This window comes from Corythoichthys intestinalis, chromosome 10 (assembly GCF_030265065.1).
Source record: "Corythoichthys intestinalis isolate RoL2023-P3 chromosome 10, ASM3026506v1, whole genome shotgun sequence".
Classification (NCBI taxonomy): domain Eukaryota; kingdom Metazoa; phylum Chordata; class Actinopteri; order Syngnathiformes; family Syngnathidae; genus Corythoichthys; species Corythoichthys intestinalis.
Genome location: NC_080404.1, coordinates 58,921,647 through 58,939,554, shown reverse-complemented (window position 1 = coordinate 58,939,554; position 17,908 = coordinate 58,921,647). Strand labels below are relative to the sequence as shown.

At 42.3% G+C, this 17,908-nt stretch overlaps 1 protein-coding gene across 3 annotated transcripts in view; it reads left to right on the top strand.

Moving 5' to 3' along the window:
* The window catches only part of LOC130923319 (homeobox protein Meis1), a 166,035-nt gene that overhangs the window by 108,155 nt on the left and 39,972 nt on the right, over positions 1-17,908 (top strand). For all 3 annotated transcript variants that reach the window (XM_057848950.1, XM_057848949.1, XM_057848948.1), the window contains exon 9: positions 6,033-6,109. In XM_057848950.1, coding sequence (XP_057704933.1) covers positions 6,033-6,109 — 77 coding nt within the window. The remainder of the gene's footprint in view (positions 1-6,032; positions 6,110-17,908) is intronic.

Here is a 17,908-nt window from a genome sequence, read left to right as displayed (position 1 = left end):
CTTGTGTTCCACCCTCCTTACTCCTCCCCCCACAGCCCATCACATGGACAAGGGGAATGCTGGGAGAAAAAAATAAGGGGCGGGGGGAAGGAGCGAGGCTCCCCTCTGCTGCGTCTGCCGCCCTTCAAACAAAACACAGTCCTGTTCATTATGCGGCATGAAGGAGTAAAAGAAATAGAAATAAACATGCTGGCGCCACATCCATTTTACACGTCTGATGGTCGTGTTTAGCTGCCTATTGTTCACGTGGATTGAACACAGAACTGTAGGTGGGAATCTACACTTTCCAGTGGGATGCAAAAATACAAAAACAACCCAACACGTCTAGAACTCATTGTTCACCAATGACGGTGAATGATGTCCATTCCGTTTTGACCGGGGAGGTCCTCAATGCTAAAACTCAACAAATGAATATGTAATGTCATTCAATCAATAATTTCAAGAAACATGTAAGTATGTTATTTGTTTATTTCAGGTTCTCTAGTTCATATTCATTCAATATGATTTCAATTTAAATTCATTCATTTTAAAACTTATTCATTACATTATTTATTCAACATTTTCTCAACCTGTACTTACATCCAAATACATGACTTTATTTCCATTTTAGTACCGGTAATTCTATTCCAACATTTATTTAATTATGATTGATTTATTATCCTAAATAAGTGTGATTTCACATACTTCATCATTTGGCCCATTTCTGCAAGTTTTTAAGCAGGGCGGAGGTCTCCGTCCAGTCGGGCGCCAAAAGCCGATCGTGCATTCATTTACATACGCTCATCATGGCCGTGAATGTCGTACTAATTTGACTCTTTTAATAATTGATTTCAACCGTAGGGGAAGATGATTATACAACATACATCTTCAATGATTTTTCGAAAAAAGTTGGAATTTATGATGGATTTTCTCTAATCAAGAATGATACATATACAGCACGGGCTCAAGCGCACGCATACAGTATGTTCTCCGAGAGCTTTAAACGAGTTCGGATGTTCTTCAAACCTATGTATGTAGTTACTCAGGGTTCCCGCGGCTCCATAAAATGTCTTCAATTTGGATAATCAAGGTCTTAAATTGTCTAAAATTGAAAGAAAATTCCAGTAGGCATTACGTTTCCAGACGATGCGTTTAATGCCAGGGAAATCAATGTAGTCTCCAGTTAAACGTCTAATGGCGTGTTTTGGTTTCATTAATGGCCGTGCACTAAATACGAGACTTTGGGATTAATATGTTATACGTACGTTGTCCGCGAGCTCGCGTACGTCAGCCGGTAGCCGCGCGGAGTTTGACCTTTTAGCCAGACTGCCGGAATCAGGTCAGCCGGACCCGACATCTCGGCCAAAAGGCCAAACCCCGCACGTTCACCTTAGTCCTAACCCCTTGTACAGACTCCCTTTTGAAAGCTGGAAAAAGGCTTTGGAGCACAAGTTGACAATTTATTCAGGTCGACAGCGATCAAACGGCAAGGCGAAACAGAAACAGACTCAGGCCACCATATTACAAGTCAACAAAAGGTTCCTGAGAAGAATGGCAATGCTTAGTTAAACCTTCAGTCTTTCGAAAGATCTCGCGGGGTGGGCTGTGGGCAGGAAGAAGGGTGTGTTTGGAATTATTGTCTGTTTGTGGATTGGACGGGAGGATTTGGGAGTTACTGTTGTCAGGGCAATGAGGGTTGTGGATTTTGCCACTTCAGCGTCAAAGGGGCTCTTGGAGTCTTGTCAGTCGTGTTATCTGCTGGATATTGGGCATTCTCCGGTGTTTCAGGGCGTCCCGCCATTTGTTGTGGACTGTCCGGGAGAACTGCTTGCGAGAGCTGGCGGTGCAGACGTGAGCTTGTCAGCGTCAATCTTGCTCAGTCGGTTGCACGACGCACACGTTGGACTTCCGTGATAAGAAGACGTCATGTATCTCTTATGACATATATTCTGCTTGTTTTCTTTAAATGATGGTATAAGTGCTATTTATTTTATATTGAGTGTATTAGAGTAATATAAACAGGCAAACAGTAAATACGAGAAACGATACTATTCCTTGATTGATTATATTAAGTGAGTTAGAATAATGCAAACAGTTAGACGATGCCTACGAGAAAAGGTACGCTCTCCTTCAACGGCCATATTGTGAGATCAACATTATCGTGAGCCTCGTATCGTATCGTGACCTACCCAGAGGTTCCCGCTCCAAGTGTGCCAAAAGACTTTTTCGTCAGGGATAAAGGAGATCAAAGCTGCCGAGTCGCACGTGATCGGAGGAAATACACCAGCGGTCTGTGGCAGAAACTCTAACGTTAAATAAAATGTCAGAAATTGTTGTGACATGTCTTAAATGATATTTTTAAGGTCTTAAAAATGACTTTAAAAGCATTAAATTTGACTTTTAAAAGAGTGCAAGAAACATGTTAACATTGACGCCTCTCGATTCTACACGACAGCATTTGTAGCGATTAAAAAAAATTTTTTTTTTTAATCATTTATTATCTGAAAATATTAAAATCTGCGTTGTTTTTTACTTGTAAACTTTGGGCAACGCCGAGGCCAGCAACACCTTGTTGTTTTGTTCCGATGTCATTGCTAACAACTCTTCATTTGTCACTTGGTCAAAGCAGTCTTCAGCAACGTTCCCTCTAACTTTTCATGTGTCCGAGCAGACTGCGGACCATAGTGAGCAACATTAGATGTGTACACTGTGGCCACACACACCAGTATGATGCCTGTCCAAAACCTTGGATCATAGCAAGTCATAGCATGGCTTATTAAAAGAATGAAATTATAGCAACAATTTTCATTAGTTTATTTTAATATAATTGATTTGGCCAACTTATAATGAAAAAGACTCGTTGTTCATGAGATGTGTACTATCTTACTGTATATGTCAGAGTCCTGCTTTGGCCTGGTTAACCCTTTAAGGTCTGGGCCTATTTTGTCTGATTTTGCATGCCTTTGAAGTTGCCTTTATATTTCAAAGACAGAATTGTTTACGATGGCCTGGTTTGGTCCCTTTTTTTGTGACACCTTGAACTTCATGTCCAAACTGTTGTTTCCTTCACTGACCAATTATAAATCATAATTTTGGGCCCAAAAAGACCAAAAATTCCAAAATCGTTTTGTCAAAATTTTTAATATTGATGTCCAATTGACAACCAAACATGCGTAACGAACCGTTTTGAAACTTTGTAATATTTATTCAACATGTTAGGATGAACATTCAACCAAAAAAAATTAGAATAAATAGTCTTATTTGACAATTCAACATAAACAACAGGTATAGCCATAGGCGTTTTTTGCATTTATACATGCTCTAGTCAAAACAGGTTATATACAGCAGACCAAACAGTGAAGAACAGTGAAAAAATATACCATCTAACACAAAAAGTGTTTAGAGGCCATCTCTTTATGAGTTTAGGTATTGCGGCCCATCACCTGATGAAAACTATGTACACACAATCAAGCTTCTTGAACACACATTTATATACACAAATTGAGAAGACTGATTGTGGGAGAAAAAATATATATATAACATTGGGGAAAAAAGTATTTTCAAAAATATTTACAATAAACAAGTTAAATTTTTTTCAGGCATGCCACTCCGAAAAGCAGTTTCGTCCTGGAATTAGACACAGGGCTACATCACAGCCCACACTTCCATGGGGTGTCGGTCCTCTTTCCACCCTTCCGTTTTCATTTCACTTTACTTTCATTGTCACTATAAATGTACATGAAACAAAAGTCAGTATTTATGAAAATAATAAAGTATAAAATAAAAATATATACAGCAATAAATAATAATGGAAATCTATATGTATGACAGTAGAAAGAATACCGTAGCTGAATATGTGCTACATCCCTAATCTTCATATAGAAAGAAGACCACAAATTATACTTTGATCTGATATGCACATTTTATTATTACATACACAAACACGCACTTATATTGCATCAAAATTAACTTTGTCTTGCAATATCAAAAGAAACTTTTACAGCATTAAAAAAAAAAAAAAAAAAGTGAGTTGGCTTACCTCTGCTCGTCGATGGCGTCACCCACGTGTTCAAATCCGTCACTATCTTCACTCGAGGACTCTTCCGAAGAAGACGATGATGACGAATTTGGACCACCCTCTTCCTCAAGTTGATCAAAAAGCACAATTGCTTGCGCTAAATTTAGTTTTCCGTTCATCCTCAAAGTCACACAAAGTCGCTCGCCCGCTTGCTTGATTCAAACGGCCGTCGCTCGCCCCCTCGCTGCGTCAGAACAATCCTGCCTCTCGTTCGGTGGAACCTCGCACGGCAGTTATATTTATAAAAAAAAAAAAAAACGCATTTTGTGCTTCCACTGTGACTTCGAAAGGGTTCGTTTGATTTGTGTTTTTTTCATGGAGCTTCCGTTTTGAAAAAGGACAAGAAATGATGGAAATATAGACATAAACAAATGATCCATGCAGCGTTTTAATGTTTTTTTGAGAGGACAATAAAACTATAAAACTTAAATGACAATATCTCACGTTTTAGTTGGTCGATTGATTTCAAATAACAACGAGAGTAAACCGCAACTTCCGCACTTTAAAACGAGACCAACCAACGGCATGTGGGTGACGTAATTAAAACGCGAGGGTGCTTCAAAGACGACGTGCGCTGAGGACGCGCCGGCGCGTCCTTCGACTCTCAAGGGTTAAGGTCCAGTTGTAGTATGGTTGAGTTAACATAATGAATAACCACAATGGGAGTACAGTATATCAAACTCCTCCATTCAGACAATAGGGAGACTCAAGATTCTTCTTCTCCGTGTCTGAGCAGCTCCACTGCAAAAACACGTCTCCTTAAAAGAAGCTAAATTCCCTTGCTGTCAGTGTAAATCTACTCGAAATAAGTCAGATTATCTGCCAGTGCTTCAAGCAAGTTTCACTCAGATTTCTTGAAACAGGAAAAATAGCTAGCTGCAGTGGACAGGTTAAAAAAAGGGGGTTGGAAGCAGTAAAAAAAATCTCACTCATTTCTTTTTTTACTTTGGCTTAATGAGTGTCCAATTGCTGCTTTTTCCTTTCGCCGTGATAGGGGGTTATCATTTGGGTCTCTTACTTCCGCTGCACTGTTGTTAGCTAGCTAACTTGCACGATGCGTATTATTGGCTGGACACCTGAGTTACGTTGCAAAATGGTACGGAAAGCAAAGTTCTTGGTCGAATTAACGCCATTATATCAGTTCTAAAATGATATCTTAATACTGTAGCACTTGCAAAGATTGGCAGCGGAATGTCGCTTCAGTAAATTAGCACTGGAGTCGAGCTCACTTTTCACCACCAATGGGAGCATCGCGCTGGCGTATTGAACACACCAATAAGAGCGTCATGTTGCCGTATCGAACGCACCAAGAGGATTGTCGCGCTGACACATCACAGCGGCGCCGACAGCTGAACTTGTCGCGTTGCTGTATCCAACGCACTGATAGAACTGTTGTGCTGACACATCACTGCGGCTCTGACAGTGATGTCGTCAATGATGACGTTTCTGTTGAATTTTATTTTGTGCGCTGCATAGATTTTCTCGTGCGCTGAGTAAGTGCAAGCAGTGCGCACGCAGCTTAGGAGAGACAGCGAGAACTAAAAGTGGTATTTGCCATGTGGAAAAATGGATTTTGCCATGTGGCATTTTTTTTTTTTTTTTTGGCTATGTGCCAGAAAAAACCCAAAAGCAAATTTCCTAAACAACATTGTTCCGTATTAATCATTCAAAACGATTGAATTTCTGGGAAAAAACGACTGAAACGCTGGGTGCCACAGCAATGAAACTAAGCGGAAAAGCCTGCCTTTGATTAACATTTCTTCCCGTTACTGACGCCGGCTTCCCGGCCAACAGCGAAATGGGATTAACACTTGTGTTTTGCGCTTTTTTTTTTGTTCATTTTACAAAGAAATAGATAACGGGTTGTGGCTCAGTGAAGCACAATCTTATCAAATTCTGATGTTATAGGGGGACTTTCATACCAAATTAGTGACAGGAAGTGGACTAAACTGCACTTCTTTTCTCTCTGTGGTAGCATCCGTACCCATCAGAGGAACAGAAAAAGCAACTGGCACAAGACACGGGCCTCACCATCCTACAAGTCAACAACTGGTAAGTGAAGTTCGGCATCACGCGTGTACTAGCGCGTCCTTCCTTCCCTCGGGCCACGCCGGCTGCCGGCGATGGGAATGAATGCCGCCACTCCGACATGCAACTCGCAAAACCTCCACGCTTACGAAATTGCACTGCTGAGGATCAATCTAAACAGATATGGCCTGCAGTCATTTTCCAAAAAGCAGCCTTAATTAACAGTCCGACGACCGTTGGAAAACATTCCCCAAAATGAGCAGGCGTGTACAAAGTCAGCAGTAGTGATTAGCACACCATTTGCTGCCACTGACGCCTAATCTATTTCCAACTAGGCGGGTCGGCAGCGAATCTATAGCTGCCGATGAGTTCAAATGACTTCATTAATCTGATGTTTTCATGAGCAATTTTTGTTTTCCATCCTCCTGTATTTTTAAAATGTTCCTGTCTGAGAACATTGAATTTCATGCTCTCTCTGCCATGCTTAAATTGTGCCAAATGCTAGCTGAGAAAAAAACTTTTCCCCAAGATTTGTGGTGTTTGTACTTCAGAACACTTGGTGCCAAACATTCATAGCAACATTTCATTTAGTGCTTGGATTTCAGCTCTTCCTGTTGTTGATGTACACACAAAAGCTACCGTTTGTAGTATTCCCCCCCCCAAAAAATGTACGGTTCTGCCAAATTTGACGAAAACATACCCATTGATTTTTCATGGGCAAAATTTCCCCTTCATTTCTATGGCAGAAAAACTTCCACTCACTCCTATTTTCCGATTTTCAACCCAAGCAACTCAGTAGACACTGTTTTTACATCTGTGTGATTTTGACAAAGATACAATCATATTTGATGGTGATTTTATGCAGAAATGCGAGAAATTCTAAAAGGTTCAGATACTTTTTCATACCACTGTATAACAGAAAGTGACACGATATACAAACCCATCACCGCTGTGCTGCCAGCGCAATTTCTCCAGAAATGGCATTTTTCTAGTTTTGTCACGTTATCAACCAGTAAAAACGCATTTTTTTTCGTCACATTTGATGGATTAGAGTCACAGCTCATTCAGAATTGGTCATTTTACACCTATTTTCGAGTGATTCTGATCCGTGTTTGTCCAACGGCTTGCATTTCTTCCCCACCTTGCACCTTGATTTGAAATTGTTGACCGCTAATGTTGCTTTGAAGATGTGCAGTGTTTCTGCATAAAAGTTCACCGTATTATTCATTAGGATTCCTCACTAGCTTGGCTCGAAGCGGCCTCTATTTTTAATTGGGTGCGGAGTCAGACTCAAAATTAGGCTTTTAACCTGAGGTAGCATTGGGGGGAAAAGGTAGGAAAAAGGGGTCATCTTTGCGCGGTCTTATCAGAGAGATGCCTATCAGCGCATACTCCACGTTATTAGCCGGAGCTAATTAAAGGGCCAGCGCGGTCTGACTAAGAATGGGCCTCCCGTTTGATCTGTAAAAATGAATCCTGGAAAGAGAGAAGAGAGCCAAATTGAAACGAAAAGAAAAAACAGGAGAAGATAAGGAGGGAGGAGAACAGATTAATCCCTCTAATGATGTTAACATGATGCCTGCCATTGTTCAACGGGAAGCACTCCAGAGACAGGCGGCAGGCCGTCTATAGAGAATTCATTGCGCACACACGTACACAAAGGGGTGGAATCAGGACCGCACGCAGGGAGGTTATCGCATCAGGTGACCTCACGGAAATCCATTGGGATCAATTCTTTTAGTACAGGAAAAAAAAAGCCAGCGTGTGGGTCGCCCGAATTGCATCGCCGGTGCTTCAACGTGCCGGAAATATCGGTGTACACTAGGGGTGTAGCGGTACACAAAAATCTCAGTTCGGTACGTACCTCGGTTTTGAGGTCACGGTTCGGTTCATTTTCGGTACAGTAAAAAAACAAAATGCAAAATATAAATGTGCTTGTTGTTTATTACACACTTTTAAAACAATAGGAACATTAGCCTATACAAAGCTAGAATTCTGCTCAAAAAGTAGCGGGTATTTAAAGATAACCCAACAACAATTTGCCTTTCAGACCCCGCGTATCGGTCAGCTTTCTTTCTGAAAGAAAGAAGAAAAAAGAAGTCCTGTGCTAAAGAGAAAAGCAATCCCAATGACAAAGTTTTTTATTTTACAAATGAAATGACTCAATGATTCATTTTTTTCCCTTATGAACGGTTTTCAAAAGCTTTATTGGTGGATTTTCTCAAGTTAAAGCGCCACACAGAAATTAATAAATGCAATTGTGTAAGCAGGATCTTATTATTTAATTACAGGTGTTTTAGCTCATTTCAGTTTATTTTATTTAAATGGGCTATTATTTATTTCATTATGTGTTTATATTTTACAAATGTGATGTAGTATTCGTTTATATTGTATATTTTATGTTGTATAAAGCCTGAGTTATACTCCCGCGTTGCGGGGACGGCGTAGCGACTACGGCGTCATTCGACATTCGATAGTTCTGCGGTGAGGGAACGCGTTGCTCTGTAATTCACCGCCAAGCCACTAGAGGGATGTGGCGCTATGTTTGTACGGTTTTGGGGCATGATTGTTGACTACTTCCGCTAGTCGGAGAAAAAATAAACAATGCAAGATGGAACTCTTGAAAGTAAATATTCTGCTCATCAACACTGAATAAATATTGAACATACAAATGTTGACGGGCAGGCGACGCAGAAGACTGTTTCAAGGCGGTCTGGCCGACTTTTGATGCCGCACAGAGAGTTTTAGACTCGGGTGGAGAGAGCTAGCTTTGGCGGCTAGCTTCAAACTGGCGTCGAGCACTGCGTTCAAGGTCTGCAAAGCCCTCCAGCCTGATTTGTTTGCCGTGTCCTACAACCAGCCAGTGGGAAGCCATAGAAGATTTCTGGCGCCTAGGGAACTTCCCAAACTGCGTTGGGAGGCTTGATTTTAAGGTTATCATAAAAAGCACCGAGGCACTCTCAATCAGTGATGATGTATTGTGTGTGTGAACTGTCTGTTATTGAAAATTAAAGATCAAAACAACTCTTTTGACACCAAATCTGTGCTTTATTCTTCATATACTTGAAACATATGTACACAGTAAATGATGAAGTGCACCAACCAAAAATACGACATAAAGTGATAAAAAGTTGGCAGTTTTTGGCCAACTGTGTCACCGCTTCGTGTGGCCACTCGATTCCGACCACCCACGTCTCGGTGGTTCTTCCATTTATTTATTTTTTCGATCGCCGACCTTGCCATTTGGCAGTCACAATAATAATTTCTTGACGAGACTTGCTCTTCGATGATACTCCCGTCGGCTTGGTGCATTTTTGCGTGTAGAAAATAATGTTTGATTCTATTCTACAATGGCGGTGTTTTCGCCCGGAAACAACAGTCTGAGCGGACCAATCACAGTCCGTTTTCGCTACGTCAACGCGTCTACGCGACGCGAAGGTTAGAAAAATCGAGGGGTGCGCGTCAGACTACGGCGTAGGGTCGTAACTCGATTCTTCCTTGACGGCGTAGGTCTGACGCGGAAGTATAACTCGGCCTTAACTATAGTTCCTATGTCAATATTAGTTCCTACTTGTTTTGTTGTGGTAGGAGGGTTTTGTATTGAACACAGGGCCGTGTTGGTTATTATTATAGTAGAGAAGACAGCAGTAAATCGACAAAGACAAGTCAACTGTGTGCAAGAGATCTGATGGACTCAAAAAGTGGGTTACAATTGTTTGAAAATCGACCGGATCCACCGTATTTTTACACGAGTGACTTGCGGTCTGCCCGATCCTAGCTACCGGTAGTAGTATTGACGCAGGAGGGTCGTGTCTCGCGTCAAATAATAAACTCTGCCGTTCTTTTCGCGTGCGCCGTGTTGAGCCGCTTCTGGGACGCGTCTAACACGCGGCCGCACTTCGACTGGTGTGCATTGGCTGATTGACTTTAACGCCCGCGTTTCACTGCGTTCTGCGCCGTTGACGTTTCTGGGTTATACTGTCCTAGCGTGTTGGTCCTCGTTATAGTAGAGAAGACGGAGTAAATATAATCTACACAAAGAAAACTATAACCCGATCCACTCACAGCCTCGAAAAGTAAGGGTTACATTACCTCAGAAACTCTCTCGGTACGCCTCCGTTCCGAACCGAGCACCACGTACCGAAACGGTTCAATACAAATACATGTACCGTCACACCATTAGTGAACACCATAGACTTCATAATGATATTGACGGGTCAGATTCCACCTTCAAGTAGGGGGCCATCCCAAAATCCGCTTCAGTTATTGGCAGTCGGTCACAGCGACACATGCAGCGATCCAACGCCGGATTTAGGTTGAAAAACTACGAAAGCTGTACCGCACACAAACAGTTCTCAGGAGTGATTTGTTCGAGGATTCAAGGTATTTATTATATATTTTTTTCGTTTATTTACAAGTATTTTCAACATAAAAAGCTCTCTGTTGTAAGGCTGCTGCCACAGTCTAACAGACTAGCATCGTACTTCGACGTATTTACGTAATATAAATGCTAATTGCCCGTTTTTTTGCTCTTTTAACAAAGAATCAACACTGTTTTACATCCATATCTATAAAGAATTCAGGGGTTTAAGCATTTATTCACAAGAATTTTCACCGGAAGAGCTCTGTTTACATAAGACAGCCACCACATTGACTAACAGACTTGCATCGTACTTCGACATCTTTACGTAAAATAAATGCTAACTGCACGTTTTTGCTTTTAACCAAGAATCGAGACTGTTTTACATCCATATCTATAAAGAAAGCATTTATTCACAGGAATTTTCACTGGAAAAGCTCTGTTTACATAAGGCGGCCGCTACATTTGCTTACTGTCTAGCGTCAATGTTCGCAATATTTACCTAAAATAAATGCTAACTGCAGTTTTTTGGCTTTTAACCAAGAATCGAAACTGTTTTGCGTCAATATCTATAAAGAATTCAGGGATTTAAGCATTTGTTCACAAAAATTTTCAACGAAAAAGCTCTTTGTCTGTGAATACACTCAGTCAGCTTTGACGAGCACGGCAAGAATGCAGGCCCCCTATTAATCGGCCCCGTGTCCCGTCAATATCATTATGAAGTCTATGGTGAACACAAACATCCTGGCGGGAACTTTTGTATTTTAGTTGTCCTAAATGATCATGTTTTACTCCTTTTGGCAGCAATGTACGTCCAATCCATTTGAAATGGATGGTTTGGATCAGCAAAAGCTGACTCTGACTAGGGAATTTAGCCAATCAAGATCTGATTACAGATATGACAGATGCAAAATTGCTAGGAAAAAAAAAAAGTCTTGCCTATTTATTCAAATATTGGCCAAGCATGATGTCAAAATTTTTCTACCGCCCTCTGGATTGGAGGAGGACTAACTCCGACATGGATTTTCTGCACCAAAAAAATACCAAATACCTTAACACTCTTAGAAGTCACCCATTTTGATACAAAATAGTGTTGCACCGATACCATTTTTTGGCCCCGGTACCGATACTCGGCTGTGCAGTATCGGCCGATACTGACACCATTCCAATACCACCACGTACCATGAAGAGCTACATACTTGGATGTGAATAATATGGATATTAACAATTTAATAATAATTGATCACAACACCCTGTCTCTCTATTAGCCTCCCTCTTTGTGCACCAGCAGCAACATAACTCCATCTACAAGTACGCACAAATGCAAGCAGCGCACCAGTGAGTCTCTCTCTGTATGACACACACAATTTAGCCACTTAGCTTTGCTTACTTTGCTTACTTCTACAGCAATTTTGAACAGGCTTGCCACCCGTCTTTTGAAAAAAAGGAATCGTTCTGAATTGGGAATTAAAAGTTGCGTTCTGTATCGAACCAATACGAATATATCTAAATAGATACATTTCTATGCATTTTAGGAGTTTTGCGGATGTCCTTTTTTTTTTTTTCGTCGCCTGTACAGCTTCAGTAAAAGACAATAAAAGTTAAAGTAGACAAAGTGAACTGACCAGGGTCTGTTGCTCCGGTCCAGCCCCCTTCCTCTGGATAGCAGTCCTGCTGTTGCAGCCTCAAACTCTTTGTGTTCGTTCACATGTTTCGTCTTCAAATGTTTTATCAAGTTCGAGGTATTGAAACTGGCTGATTTGACTCCACCTCTCTAAACTTTCAGGCCGCAAATCTTGCATGCAGCCATTGTCCTGGACGGAGTTTCTATGCTGAAATATTTCTAGACTGCTCTTCTCCTGGTTTGTTTTTCCTCCATATGAAAAAGCTGCCCCGGCATTGGTTAAGAGCGGCTATTGGCCCACTCTCATTGGTCTGGAGCAGGCCAATAGTGATAGCTGCTTGGCATGCAAAGTGATCACATATCGTCACACAACAAAATCTGTAGTGAGTGTCAGGAATAAAAAGGCTGTGTTCAACTGATACCAGTCAATGGCATCGGCGCCATATTTGTTGCTACTCGCCGATACTATCATTTTTGTGCCGTATCGCACCCCCCCACCCCCGCCAATAAGGGTATCGGTGCAACATTAGTGGAAAAACCAACATTTTATCTATCGTGAATTAATTCCATTGTCACCAAAACTAGGGCTGTCAAACGATTAAAATTTTTAATCGAGTTAATTACAGCTTAAAAATTAATTAATCGTAATTAATCGCAATTAATCGCAATTCAAACCATCTATGAAATATGCCATATTTTTCTGTAAATTATTGTTGGAATGGAAAGATAAGACAAGATGGATATATACATTCAACATACGGTACATAAGGACTGTATTTGTTTATTATAACAATAAATCAACAAGATTGCATTAACATTATTAACATTCTGTTAAAGTGATCCATGGATAGAAAGACTTGTAGTTCTTAAAAGATGAATATTAGTACAAGTTGTAGAAATGTTATATTAAAACGCCTCTTAATGTTTTCGTTTTAATAAAATTTGTAAAATTTTCAATCAAAAAATAAACTAGTAGCCCTATTCTGTCCTCAATGTGTGTGAGTACACAAACTGACAGATAGCGAACATAAGTTCCAAAAAGAAATCCGACGGTGTGGCAAAGTTGCATGGGCTTAACTGAAGTCATCTCTTTTTGACAGGAGCACGTTTCTTGTATTTTTGTAAAACTGAAAATAACAAGGCAATGTGTCAATAACTTGCATAAATCACAAAATAACATAAAATGTACACACACGTGTCCATTTGAGCAGTAGCACTAGCCAATTAGCTCACAAGCATCTAACAATGTAACTGCATTTCACCATATATGTGAACAAATTCAAATACACATCATCAATAACTATCTAATGCTCATGAATATAAACAAAGGAGGAATATAACTCACAAGCGATGCATGTATTAGACACAAACAGTGTGATGGGGCTATGAGAACTGCCACTGAATACTGGATGCGGACGTTAGCTGGTCTTGAATAGCACTGTCTATTAGTGTGAGTTCGCGTCGACATATAATCACGTCAGAAAAGCGCGCCGAAACTCAAATAATCAGCTGCGCTGAATCGCCAGCAGAGGACGACATTACGCCACATAACATATGCAAGTCACACCCAAGCGCCAGCAGAGGGCGGAAAAACTCCATAAAACACAATTCACAAGTTGGCCTTTCACTGTACTGACATTTAAATCTGTCTGAGCGGGCCTAGTGCGTTAATTGCGTCAAATATTTTAACGTGATTAATAAAAAAAATTAATTAACGCCCGTTAACGCGATCATTTTGACAGCCCTAACCAAAACTTAACCGGGTGTGCACGGGTTTATGTTGCACTATTTTGTAAGGGACTAGACACACACCCTTGGGGTGTGTGCACACACACACGCTACAGTATGTGTACATCGTGGGAGGTTAATCTCTGTTCATTTGTGTGTGTGAGTGTAACCGGGGGTGGTTAATCTAGGAGGTATTAGCTGTTAAAGCCAACATGCTGGAATCCCACTGCCCCCTCATATTGTGGATAGAATACTGTATATGTGTGTTTATATTTTCCATGTGCTGATGCACACAACAGCAGCGATAGAGTGAGAGAGAGCTGCCATTTCGCTGGCATGTCGGTGTGTTGTCGCACTGTCCCTGAAGCTCCGTTGCCATTGGGTGTCGCCATAGCAACCCCCCGGTGATGTTACCTCCTGACCCACTGATTTGGTGTCAATTTGCCTGGCTGCCACTCACACACACTAACACGCAATGTAAAAGAGACACGCTTTCTGATCAAGGAAAATATTTAGAATCATAGATTCAATTTCAATACATACTTGTATAACTGTCTTACATAAAAGTCTTGCGTTTCTTAATATTAGCAAATGGCAGATAGAGCAGCCTGAAGGCCATCTTTTATTTTTAGAGGTGGCCTGCCAGATAACAATGTGGCACCTCTGATAACTACTACTTCCTCTTTCTAAGACACGATCATTCACTGCCATTCCTCCCTGTTAAAATGAATTTTAGATTTGTATCTCAACTCATTGTTCCCTATTGAAATGAATGGCAACGCCATCATCCGATTCGGCCTCCCTTACATGTGTTGAAAAACATATACTTCTCAACGATCTGATCCTGGAAATATTCGTAAGTGTTTTGTATCTCAAGGCACCACTATACAGTACGCAAAAACAGATCATTATCTAAGTGGCCGACTCCTCGGATTGAATATTAAATCTTATTTGCGCTTATTCAGATCTCGTCAATATTATTGAAGTCATCAGAAGTCTAACGACGACACACGGTCGCCCGCCGTGTCCCTCACGCGCACTCTTGCGCCTCGTGGCCGTGTTAACACACGTCGCCGTTCATTATTGATAAGTCGGCAGCAGTAGTGGAGCTCGGCGGGATTAAATAAAAAATGCTAAAGGCCGGTGAGGGGCGAGGATCGCTCATGAATTATTGGCGGTGCGACGCCACACTGGGGAGGTTCCGCCTCTGAAGGGAGGGGAGAGAGGAACACTGAACCGCCACGTCTTAACAATGGCTGCCACTGACAGCGATGTACGTCCTGTCCATTTTGACTGGGAGAATGAACGGTCATTTTGTAAATTGCAAACTATGAATAGGTGGGCCTTCGAAAAATACCATGAGTACCAGCAGCATCAGTCAATTACAACTGCAATTGAACATCACCAAAATGTATACAGTATGTGTAGCCCTGCTTGTACCCAATTCAGATGGGCACGTTAGGGATGTAATGCAACACACGTGTCACGGTACGGCGGTCACGGTGTGGTGCAGAAGGGAAAGGAAAAAGGCTTTTTTTTCCCCTTTCTTTTAAATCATAGTATTTGCAAGTTCAAGTTTGTTCTATTGGTTAAAAAGTAAAAAGCAGCTCTTATTAAAGTGCAAACAAAAAAGAAGAAAACATCAAACTTTGTGTTTTTATTGTTTTAACGTTATTTCATTCCCAGTTTGTGCGCAAAAATAGACAACACACCCTCTTTAATAGGGATCGACTGAGGTAACTGTTAAAGTCAGGTAGCCCTTGCCAGCTGGCAACCTTTGTAACTTCGCAATTGAAGGAATCTGACCTTCCAGCCAGACCGCCGGAATCACGCCAGCCGAACCGCCGGACCCGCGCTGGCGCAGATCCGACGAGCCGAGCCGGCGGGATCCCGGCAATCCGGCCAGAAGGCCAAACTCCACGCGTTCACCTTAATCTTAACCCTTTGTACTGACTCCATTTTGAAAGGTTTAAAGAAGGCTCACCGAAAACAAGCTGACAATTTATTCAGGTTGACAGCGATCATCAGCAAGGGGAAACAGAAACAGACTCGGGCGGGGAGGCAAACTCGCACCAAGGTCACCATATCGCACGTCAATAAAAGGTTCCCGAGAAAAATGACCACAATTAGTTAAACATTCAGTCTTTTGAAGGCTCTCGCGGGGTGGGCTGTGGGCAGGAAGAAGGGTGTGTTTTGGATTATTGTCTGTTTGTGGATTGGACAGGAGGATTCAGGAGTTACTCTCAAATCTGTCGATAAGTTGAATTCGTTACCAGTGAGGGTTGGACTCCGCCAAGGGTACCCTTTGTCACCGATTCTGTTCATAATTTTTATGGACAGAATTTCTCGGCGCAGCTGAAGTGTTCAGGGGGTCCGGCTTTGTGACCTCAGCATTGCATCTCTGCTTTTTGCAGATGATGTGGTGCTGTTGGCTCCATCAGGCCATGACCTTCTAACTCTCAACCGGAGCGGTTCGCAGCGTGTGAAGCGGTCAGGATGAAGATCAGCACCTCTAAATCCGAGACCATGATCCTCAGCCGGAAAAGGGTGGAGTGCCCTCCCCGGGTCGGGGATGAGATCGACAGGCGGATCGGTGCAGCGTCTGCAGTAATGCGGACTCCGCACCGGTCCGTAGTGCTGAAGAATGAGCTGAGCCGAAAGGCGAAGCTCTCGATTTACCAGTCCATCTACCCTCATCTATGGTCACGAGCTGTGGGTCGTGACCGAAAGAACTGGATACAAGCGGCCGAAATGAGTTTTCTCGGCAGGGTGCCCGGACTCTCCCTTAGAGATAGGGTGAGAAGCTCGGTCATCCGGGAGGGACTCTGCGTCGAGCAGCTACTCCTCCGCGTGGAGAGGAGCCAGCTGAGGAGGCTCGGGCATCTGGTTCGGATGCCTCCCGGACGCCTCCCCGGAGAGGTCTTCCGGCCACGTCCCGCCAGCGAGAGGCCCCGGGGACAGCCCGGGACACGCCGGAGAGATAATATCTCTCGGCTGGCCTGGGAACGCCTCGGGATCCCGACGGAGGAGCTGGTTGAAGTGGCTGGGGAGAGGGAAGACTGGGCTTCCCTGTTAAAGCTGCTGCCCCCGCGACCCGACCTCTGAGCAAGCGGAATATGATGGGATGGGATGGTACATGTTGCTCCACCCAGCTTTCAATGCATCTTTGAAGCATATTTGCTTAAATGTTCCCAGTTCGTTGGAAAAAAACACACATCTTCTTCATTAGAAATCACTGGGAAATGCTGAGATCCATTATTTCTTGCAGTGACGTGATCTTGTGATATGTCAAAAAGCGGTAACTGCCCTTAAGAAGGGGACCTCCCAGAATGTGCTGGAAGCCATTCGTACTACTGAGTTTTTTTGAAGGGTTTCATTTTATCCCTGACATTTTTTCCATGTACAATAGAAGTGCCAATTTTATATTCATTCACTTATCTCTTTAAGATTTTGTATGACAAATACTGGCACATGCTAGAGGGAACTTCCTACTCTTGAGTGAGATGTTTCTTGGCATGGAAACGACCAATTCTGTTCCAGTAACATTATTTAATGAGCCTAGTGATGCAAAGGTGAGGCTTCTCTATGTCTTAATTACGTGCCAGTATTTCCTCTGTCATTGTCAGCTTGTGGTTTGTTGCTTACTTATTGTCAGCACGCACTTCAGACGAGAACACACCCGCTCCCGCACAAGGAAGCGATGTTTGTATCGTAAGACACGTACAGGCAGAAGAGCTTTTCCCTAAGTTGCGCTAACACGCTGCGCGGATGTAAAAATCAATGCAACGGTCATCAGGTTTCTCCTTCCTGCACGCAATTTAATCACGGCCCTTTAAAAGGCGGCGTTTCAGCCATTGTTTGGTCAATAAGGCCGCTTTTAGCAACGTCTTAAAAGCCGGGAGAAAGACAGCGGAGGCTACTTAAGGCATCAACTTCTTGTGTGCACAATAACAGCAAGGGACAACAGCACTACACTTTTTGTTCTTCGCTTTATCGTCTTTCTGTTGACAGTAAATGACTTGTATAAGATGGACGTCACAACAGAGAAGCAGAGCTGGTTTTATTACATTTCTGCAATCTTACCGTATTTAACAGGGGGAAAAAAAGAGAA